At 47.5% G+C, this 9,678-nt stretch overlaps 1 protein-coding gene across 3 annotated transcripts; it reads left to right on the top strand.

Annotated features, from left to right (window-relative positions):
- Positions 1-641: 641 nt before the first annotated feature.
- On the top strand, positions 642-9,061 carry tfap2b (transcription factor AP-2 beta). Of its 3 annotated transcripts, none has more exons than XM_057017310.1 (7): positions 642-739; positions 2,629-3,090; positions 4,047-4,101; positions 5,081-5,261; positions 5,364-5,482; positions 5,711-5,852; positions 8,017-9,061. In XM_057017310.1, exons 1-7 carry the CDS (start codon positions 692-694, stop codon positions 8,306-8,308), a joined length of 1,299 nt encoding a protein of 432 aa, XP_056873290.1. In that variant the 5' UTR covers positions 642-691; the 3' UTR covers positions 8,309-9,061. The 3 variants fall into 3 exon arrangements, with proteins under 3 accessions (XP_056873290.1, XP_056873288.1, XP_056873289.1); XM_057017308.1 differs by having other exon boundaries at positions 5,042-5,261; XM_057017309.1 differs by lacking the exon at positions 642-739 and adding an exon at positions 811-2,403 and having other exon boundaries at positions 5,042-5,261.
- The last annotated feature ends 617 nt before the right edge of the window (positions 9,062-9,678 follow it).

Below are 9,678 nucleotides of genomic sequence, written 5' to 3'. Positions count from 1 at the left end.
AGAGGTAAGATAGAGCTCTTCTCTCTAGATCTCTCTCTCCTCTCTCTTCTCTCAGATCTGTTCTCTCTCTCTCTCTTCTCTATCCTTTCCTCTCTCTTCCATCTGACTCTCCTTTCTCGTCTCTCTCCTCTCTCTCTGCTCTCTCGTTCTCTTTCTCCTCTCCCCTTACCCTTCTTTCTCTCCTCTCTTCTTCTCTTCCTCTTTCTCTTCCTCTCTCTTCTCTCTTCTCTTCTCTCTCTCTCTCTCTCTTCTCTCTCTCATCGTCCTCTCTACTCTCTCTTTCTCTCTTTTTCTTCTCGTTCTTCCTACTCTCCTTTCTCTTTCTCCTCTTCCTCTCTCTCTCTCTCTCTTTTCTCTTTCTCCTCTCCCCTTTTGCCTCTTTCTCTCTCTCTCTTCTCTCTCTTCTCTTCCTCTCTCTCTTTTCTCCTCCCCTTTCCCGCTCTTCTTCTCTCTCTTTTCTCCTCTCCCTTTCCTCTCTCTCATCTCTTCCCGTTCTCTGCTCTCTCTCCTTCCTCTCTCGCTTCTCCTCTCTCTCTTCTCTATCCTCTCTCTTCCTTCTCTCTCTTCTCTCTTTCTTGCTCTTCCTCTCTCTCTCTCTTGATCTGAGAGTCTCCCTCGTCTCTCTTCTAGAGAGCGGACCATCACGTCTTCTCTTGGCTGCATTCGGTTTTCTGACACCGGAGAAGCGACCATGCTGTGGAAACTAGTAGAGAATGTCAAGTATGAAGATATTTATGAGGTAACTTCCTTTTTTGTGTCTTCGGAAAGTGACTGAGATAATTTTTTAACTTTTAATTGATAGTGGAGTAAGTGGTGACGTTGTGAGGTGTTCCTGCGGGCCCGTTCTGCTGTCCTGACCGAACCGGGCCCGTTCTGCTGTCCTGGCCGAACCGGGCCTCGTTTTTATCGGTGGATGAATATTTGAAGCTCAATTCGCGCTTTGAGAAAATATAAATGGTTTCTTTAAGACACGTTTCTCGGCTTTAAACGTTTTATTCTCAGAATTCAAACGCTTGTTGTTGACTTGTAAATTTAAAAAATATAATCGCTTATTTTTGTTATTTTTGCGGCTTTGCTCCAACAACACTACAAAAAAACAAACGGAAAATACCTCCGCACGAGAGGCCGGCTCGTGCTGAATGGGCGCGAGCACAAACCGAGACGCACACAAAAAAAAGGCAGCTCGCGAGGCCCCATGACTCGAGCCCGGTGGGAAAGCCTTGTCTCGTGGCGCACATGGCTTTTCTCTCACGGCGCGAGGGGAGGGAGGCTTCGTGACGCCCGGTGAGTCCACAATGGAGACTTTAATCGCTCCTTTCTCCACTGACACCGCTCACACGAGCCGTCTCGCGCGCCTCGCGGAGCGTCTCGTGTGTGCAGCTTCACGTGAGCTCCTCCAAAAGGCAGCTGCAGCGCCGCGGGAGCCCGAGCTCCATTCAGGAGGAGTCAGGAGTCAAATGACTCCGCTCTTTATGTGCGGGGACGTTTTTAAAGAAGTGACAATAAAATGTAAATATTGGGCATAAATCAGAGGGGGCAGTCCAAAGGATAGAATAGCGCGTGCTATCTGGGAATTTATTTACGAACAAGAAATATACGGTGCGTGTGTGTTGTTGTTTTTTATGGTTTTTAAAAACACAACAAACGAGGACAAACAGTAAAACGACGCACATTTTCATCCGTGGAGTAAATAGTTCCTAGAACCTTGGTGAGCCCCCCCGTGTTGGCCGGGAGGCAGCGACACCATGATGAGCTGAAGAAGATTTATTTTAGAAGATGTTGGTTGTTTCCCCCTCCCCGTCCTTAAATCTGACGGGTCACTGCGGTTCATGGAACCAAACGCTGGATTCTGTTGAGCATGTGGGTCCAGCTCGGCTATGACGTCAGACTGACTGTGTTTTGCAGCTTCCCCAGAATCGGTTTAAGTGTCGGGAAACGGTTCTTTGGTCGCGTCAGGTGCTTCCGGGCCCTTTAACGTGCGTTCGTGTGATGGAGGGATTTCCTCACAGCTCCCGCTCGCGCACTTTCGCTCCTGCTGTGCACGCGTCCTTTCTGCTCTCCACGGAATTTAAACGTCACTCACGATCGCGCGGCGGCTTCACGCTCCGCGTGTCGCCAGTCCCCTGCTCCGCGCACATTAATATTCCTGTAAGTCTCAGTCATGAATAACAATTACACCGTGCACCGGGGGTAGAGGCGGCGCGTGACGCGCGCCTTCAGAGCGGCGGCAGCTCCGGGGGAGGAAGGTGCCTCGTGGAGCTGTAGGACCTGGGCCGTCTGCTCATATAAAGCCTCTGGTTCTTACCTGGAGTGACTTTAGCCGCAACTTTCCCGTAGTCTTCAGTTTTACCGTGATACCGAGCGAAGGGGGTCCAGATGCTGGTCCACCCCTACTCCACTGCGGTGAGTTCAAGTCTTCCTCGTTTATTCCGCAATTCTTTTGAATCTTGGAGGTTTTCGTTCCGAGTCATTTTCAGGGAGACCATAATACTTCCCCCCTCGGGGCTTTTCTAAGGTTTTTGTTCGACGGTTCGGTTTCGTGGCCAGAGGCGACAGACCCCAACAACTCCTCACTGGTCACAAAGGCCCCTGTGTGGCTTAGTTCACCTATTTCTGCTTCTCTCTCAGGACCGTCACGACGGTGTCTCGAGCCACAGCTCGCGCCTGTCCCAGCTCGGTTCCGTGTCGCACGCGGGGCCCTACTCCAGCGCGCCGCCGCTGTCTCACGCGCCCTCGTCGGACTTCCAGCCTCCGTACTTCCCGCCGCCCTACCAGCCTCTCGCTCACTACCAGAGCCAGGACCCGTACTCGCACGTCAGCGACCCGTACTCGCTGAACTCCCTGCACCAGAGCCAGCAGGGCGCATGGGGGGCCCGGCAGCGGCAGGACGTCGCCGGGGACCGGATGGACGGCTCGGCTCTGCTGGCGCAGCCGCGCGCCTCGCTGCCGCAGCTGTCCGGGCTGGAGCCGCGGCGGGACTACGGCAGCGTGCGGCGGCCCGACGTGCTGCTGCACTCCGCTCACCCGGGACTGGAGCCCGTTCTGGGCGACGGGCTGCTGCAGGGGCTGCACGGGATGGAGGACGTGCAGGTGAGCTGGAGCTACACGCACATGTGGCACTTTTTGATCATTTCGCTTTTAGTATGTTTGCGTATTTATTTTTTTAAAGTACAAAAATACACAATCGACTGATTATAAGTCAGAAATTGTATCGCAGACGCCAAAAATAATTGAACTAAAAACATGACTTCGATAGCAGGAGCGTGCACGCAGCTCCTAAAAGCTGCGAATGTGGATTTTTAAAGACAATGACCTTAGTTTTGGGTCCGCAGGGCTTCTCCCCAGGGCACCAACGGCCCACATGCAAAAAAGCTGAGATATAGGAAAAAAATAGGCCGCAAAACTGCATTTACAAAGCTTAAAATATTATTAGTGGTAGCAGCATCGAATCCCGAAGGTTCAGCTCAGATCGACTATAAACCGGTTTCATCTCCCATCACTCGCCTCGGGACAAACGTCACCAATTGTTTTGCCATTTAACCTCCACAATAGATTCTAATTTCCGGCGTCTCGCATTTGTGTCATGTTATTAACCCAATATGAATTTGTTTTAGCACATTCTTTTTGTGTGTGCGCGTGTGGCAGCATCAAGCATTCATGAGAGGGAATTAATCTGGCAGGATGATAAATCAGGTGGACGGATGAGAAAAGGGTCGCTTCATGACGAATAAAGTGGAGAATGGAGCGATGTTATCAGCGGTTCATTATTATTATTATTATTATTGTTATTATTATTATTATTATTATATTATTATTATTATTGTTATTAATCTTATCATTATTCTTCTTCTTATTATTATTGTTATTATTGTCGTCATCAAACGGGTTTGTTTAATTCCTGATTGAAAAAATGAGACATTAATTTTCCACAGGAAGCATTTCTATGACGTCTAATTGGATTTTATTTAATCTTTTAAAATACAACTGCGGTGTGTTTTGTGCAGCAATAATTATATATATATATTTTTTTATTAATCCCGATTCAGACAATTGAAGACACCAACGGAACGAACATCCTGGATCAATCAGTAATTAAGAAAGGTAGGAAGGATGAGCTTAATTCTGCATGTTGACGTTTGGGGGAGCAGACTCGGACCTCTCTGGTGTTTCTGCCCCCCCACCCCAAGATCTGCCCCCCCACCCCAAGATCTGCCCCCCCCCCCCAAGAATCTGCGGCTCTCCAGCTTTTGGCCGTCCGCCTCGAGGACTCTCTAATCCCGCGGCTTTGACTCGCAGGCGTCGTGCCTCTGACAGGCTGCCACGCCGCCGCCCTGATGATGTGCGCTGATTAAGTTACGGGATGTTGAGTGACTGAGCTCCCCGCGGGGCATTTAAGCCGCTGATGTAATAAATGGCAGCGCTCGCGGAGATCTCGTGAGCTCGTTTAGAGCTAATCTGCGGTATTATCCCCCGCGGAGCCATCAAAAAAAAAAAAAAAAAAACCTCGCCATTGCCCTCCGCGCACGAGGTCTGCATGGATGCTGCCCTTCTCTCCCGCCACGAGCGCGAGAATCTGCACGCGGGATGAAGGAGAGTCGTTGTGAAGCTGCTGGGAGTTAACGTGCCCGCGAGGAGGTGGTTAATGCGATTTGGGTACGCGAACCAATCAGCAATCGATAATATTGTAATGAGACCGTCGCGCGACATTAAATAACAGTGAAGGCGCGGCGCGTGGTCGCCTCATTAGGCCACGACCGCCCTCCACGCGCGCTGATTCACCGCATTAAGTGGAGTTTAAATTCATCTTCACGTCATTTGAATTATTCAAGTAAATATAACAAGATAATCCGAATTTTAAACAACGATGATGTTAAAAACAAACAAACACCAAAACCAATAGGAATAAATCTTAATATATCAATGACTGAATAAAAGCACCTGAAACAGCTGCAGTTTATAATAGCAATTCTAAGGTAAAATAAAGTGTAATTTAAGCTCTATGAGCGAGAAGCACCTGTAAATTGTAACCTTTGTTTTTCAGTTCCAATGCCTCATAAGAACATGGGCTCTCTGATGCTAGGGAAGGACGGCCTGATCGGAGGGGTGACGGTCAACATCAACGAAGTGTTCTGCTCGGTGCCCGGCCGCCTGTCGCTGCTCAGCTCCACCTCCAAGTACAAAGTGACCGTAGGGGAGGTGCAGAGGAGACTGTCCCCGCCCGAGTGCCTCAACGCCTCCCTCCTGGGGGGCGTGTTGAGAAGGTACGAGAAGGATGGATGCGGGCAGGCCCGCGTCCTGCTAATTGTCTGTCGACATTGCTGCCTATTTGTCATTTCCATGCAACTTTGTGCGGTTTTCCACAGAGCCAAGTCTAAAAACGGTGGGAAATGTCTTCGAGAAAAGCTGGAAAAGATCGGACTCAATTTACCTGCTGGGCGACGCAAAGCTGCCAACGTCACGCTACTAACGTCTCTCGTCGAAGGTGATTTACCGGCTTGCACGTCACAAACATTGAAAAAAGTGTATCAGACGTTTGCAACTGTGGATGAAACGCTCTGTCTTCCAAACACTGAGGCTCCATTCAGGCTCATTTCACACATTCCAAACAGTTTAAATCACCCTCGTGGTGCAAAGCAGCTTGTGTAGTTTATCTGCCTACCTGCAACACTTTTGGAGGCCTTTACCTCCTCTGTCCCCCCCCCCCCCCCAGGTGAGGCAGTACACCTGGCACGGGACTTCGGTTACATCTGCGAGACGGAGTTCCCCACCAAAGCCGTGAGCGAGTACCTCAATCGGCAACACGCGGACCCCAACGAGCTGCACACGCGGAAAAACATGCTGCTGGCGACAAAGTGAGTGTGATGGAGCGTTTGATTGGATCGTGTTCCCTCAGTCTTTTACCGGCCGCCACATAGAATATAGAATATAGAATATAGAATAATACATAAGACTGTAATGACATTACACCTCCAATCGGGATGTGGCTCTGAGAGTTGTAAGGGAGGGGGGACAAGGGGAAAGTCGTGAACTAAGTCGGCTAAAAGATATTTCCATGTCAATGTTGTCGTCATTAAAACGTCCCAGAGGTCCGGCGCCATCGCCCATCTGCGGCTCCAGATCTGTTGCTGCGGTTACAGGGTGAAAAACGGGGCGTGCACGTTTGATGCATTAAATCACGGTGAAATTAAACTCTCTCATTTTGCCGGGGCCCCTCTGGCCCCTCTTAAAGACGGGCCCCGGGGCACAAAGCTCTCCTGCCCCCTCCTACATCAGGCCCCTGAACGCGTCATTGACATTTGTAAGAGACGGCTAATGAAAGGAATCAAACTTCGTAGGATCTAACCTTTAATAACAAGGCTGATTGAAAATGGAGGCCGTTTGATTCGTTTGGGTAATGTGTGTTAAATCTGAGCGCTAAATAACGCCAGCTTTCATTTCCACCTCTTGACTTTTGGATGCAAATGAGTTTAACGAGTGAGTTTAACGAGTGAGTTTAACACAAACGTGACCGGATCACCTTTACACGAGGCCCAGACGAAGCTGCTCTTAACGCCCCCCACAGATATTAAAAAATATGAACTTTGAGGTGCTAAGTGCACGTTTGACCTCTGCTGTTTGCACTTTTGTGCCTAATTTAAGAATCTGTTATTACTTTTAGGAGCTGAGCTGCATCAAGAGGCCAAAAATATTGGTTGAACTTTGTTAAAGTGGCGTTTTTCAGCAGATTCCTGATACTTGCAACAATGCTGCTGCTGTGTGTGTGTGTGTGTGTGTGTGTGTGTGTGTGTGTGTGTGTGTGTGTGTGTGTGTGCTCGGCGGTGAATGTTTGATGCTCAGAGTTAAACCTGTGTGCCGGTGCTGCCTGTTAGAAATTCATTATTTAGCAGTGAAGTGTTTCAACTCGTCAGAAAACAACAGCGAGGGCCGTGAGTGTCGCCCGAGGTGGCGGCTTCTCTTCTCCACCCCCCACCCCCCACCCACCCCCCACCCCAGCTGGGTTCGGCCTGCACAGCCTGTCATTCATTTGCCGGAGCCCTGCCCTTAGGCCTGTGTGTGTGTGTGTGTGTGTGTGTGTGTGGGGGTGATCTTGAATATTAAATGTGGCCTTAATCCAGATGAAGACTTGCAGGATTTTGGTGAGAATAAAACCTGCCTGTTTGTTACTGCCGACACTTTAAATGTCAACTAAAGACATTTAAACTAAAGACTCATTTAATGATCAGTCAGGTGAATCACAAAGGTGCTTTATTTCCTTTGATTCCTAAATTAAAGGCCCGTGTTTAGACATCGTGTGCGTTTAAATACTGATGACCACATGAAGGCTTGATGTCTTTAAATGAAATGGTTTGAAGTTTCATGTGTTAAATCACTAAATGAGTTCATTTTGCAGATTTGAAATGGGAATGAAAAACAAATTAATCAATTTATTTGATTATATTTAGTGACTCAAATTTAAATATTTATTTTTAAAGATTTCTGCATGTGAAAAATGAGACATGGGAAAATCTAAATAAATTAAAAAGAAGCCTTGTTTAATCGTCAGTTATTGTATTAACAATAGAAATATAGTAGAAAAAAACAAAAGTACTACTAATAATAATGTATTAATGCATTTTAAATGATTTTTCTATTCTGTTACACCAGATATTAAATATATTCATATATTAAATCTACCAAAAGTATCATGTACTGATATATAACATATATTCCATAAAGGAGGCCGCTGTGTGTTTATGTCTGACTTAATTCACCCGGAGGCTCCTGCTGTCAGATTTAAAGCCTCAAATTCAAAGGCAGCAGCACAAATTCTGTGACCCTTCCAGTAATTGATATAAAAGTAATTATTCAGAAGGCAGAAACACTCAACCCTCAAAAGTAAGAGGCTCATATTTGATGATAAATGCTCTCAGGTCCCATAACGGTCCTCTCTGACCCACCTCTCAAACGAGACCGTCGGTGCTGAAAACCTTTTAAAATGGTCCAAATTTTGTCTGAACACAGTTTCCATTTTCTCAGACAGCTGTGTAAAGAGTTCACGGACCTGCTGGCCCAGGACAGGACGCCCCTGGGCAACTCGAGGCCCGCCCCCATCCTGGAGCCGGGCATCCAGAGCTGCCTCTCCCACTTCTCCTTCATCACGCACGGCTTCGGCTCGCCCGCCATCTGCGCCGCGCTCACCACCCTGCAGAACTACCTCACCGAGGCCCTCAAAGGACTAGACAAGATGTTCCTCAGCAACCCTCCCAACAACCGGCACGGAGACGCCGTCAGCAAGGGCGGCGACAAAGAGGAGAAGCAGCGCAAATGAGGAGGAGGATGTGACGAGGAAGAGCCGAGCGAGGGGCGGACACAGACGGACGGAGGCGCCGCGCCGTTAACTTCAAGCTTTACACCACTGCCGCTGACCTGCCGCACACACGGGGCCGAGGAGGAGGAGGAGGAGGGCAGAGGAAGATACCTGTGGGCCAGTGTTGCAGAGCACAGAGGGATCTTTCATCTGTGTTACGTTCTTTTCAGTCCCCCTGAGGACATGCTGGTGACTGTGTTACATCCATTTTGCTCCCTCTGCTAACATCCTGAGAGACTGTGATAGCAAGAGCGGTGTGTGTGTGTGTGTGTGTGTGTGTGTGTGTGTGTGTGTGTGTGCGTGCGCAGCCTCGCACAGACAAAGCATTGTGGGTACGGACGCTGGTTAATTAGTATTATATCACTGAAACAGGTTTGTCTGTGAGGATGGGCGGCCGTTAATTTATGTGTGTAAATATTTATTTATATTAATTTAAATGACGGTTGTGTAAATAGGTGCAGCAGCTAGTTGGGTGTCGGCCTATTTATCTGTGATTTGACCTTTGTGAGACAACACGGGGAGGGAGGGGGCAGGACTGGAAAAGTGTTTGTTTTTTTGTTTCTGTTCTCATTGAGCTGTTGTCATGGTGATGATGCTGATGCTGATGATGGTGATGATGATGGTGATGATGATGATGATGGTAGACATGCTTCTAAGTGTCCAGTGATTTCATTTCTATCACATTGATAATAAACCATGTGTTTTATTACGGCAGGTGTGCAGCCACAGCGGTTCCTCGGGGATTTAGGTTAACGACCCATTTAAGAAAATAAAATAAGTGAATGATAATGGAGTTAAATAACAGACTGTTCTCACACAGCCGAACGGCAGAATTTATTCTGCTGTCTTTTTTCCTGCTTCAAGCAGCATCAAGTGGATCAAAACACAAATTCCTGCAGATAGAAACAGGGAGCGGCGGCTGTATCCCTGCGATATTCCCGATCAAAGCACCATCAGGAATATCGCTTCGTTCCAATCAACGAACCTCAGTGGAAATGACCAGAAATTTAGAGTAAAATACAGCGTTAAAAACTCATTATTCTTTATCTATGCTGACAATTGTTTGTCATCAGACAAATTCTATTTTAGTAATTTGTGGTGATATTAATGAATGGAAAAAAGTTTATTTTAGGGATAAGGCAGAAATTAGAATTACACTCAAAGTTACTTAACAGCTGGAAGAGCAGCAATTAGCTGAGTGTCGGAGTTAACGCGTAAAAATAGCAAAAATAGCAAAAGTCATAAATAAATAAATGATCGAGGGCTCACAAACCTTAAAAAGAGATGCAGGACTTCAAATACACTTTAATTTCATAATAAAGCCAGCGGAA

This window comes from Takifugu flavidus, chromosome 19 (genome assembly GCF_003711565.1).
Source record: "Takifugu flavidus isolate HTHZ2018 chromosome 19, ASM371156v2, whole genome shotgun sequence".
NCBI lineage: Eukaryota > Metazoa > Chordata > Actinopteri > Tetraodontiformes > Tetraodontidae > Takifugu > Takifugu flavidus.
This window is presented reverse-complemented; position numbering and strand designations above follow the sequence as displayed.

Excerpts from the sequence above, each read along its gene's own strand:
- tfap2b (XM_057017308.1), top strand. The coding sequence starts at position 692 with ATGCTGTGGAAACTAGTAGAGAATGTCAAGTATGAAGATATTTATGAG. Across the intron at positions 3,091-4,046 it reads ACGGGATGGAGGACGTGCAG|ACAATTGAAGACACCAACGG; the intron begins GTGAGCTGGAGC and ends ATCCCGATTCAG. Across the intron at positions 4,102-5,041 it reads TCAATCAGTAATTAAGAAAG|TTCCAATGCCTCATAAGAAC; the intron begins GTAGGAAGGATG and ends TTTGTTTTTCAG.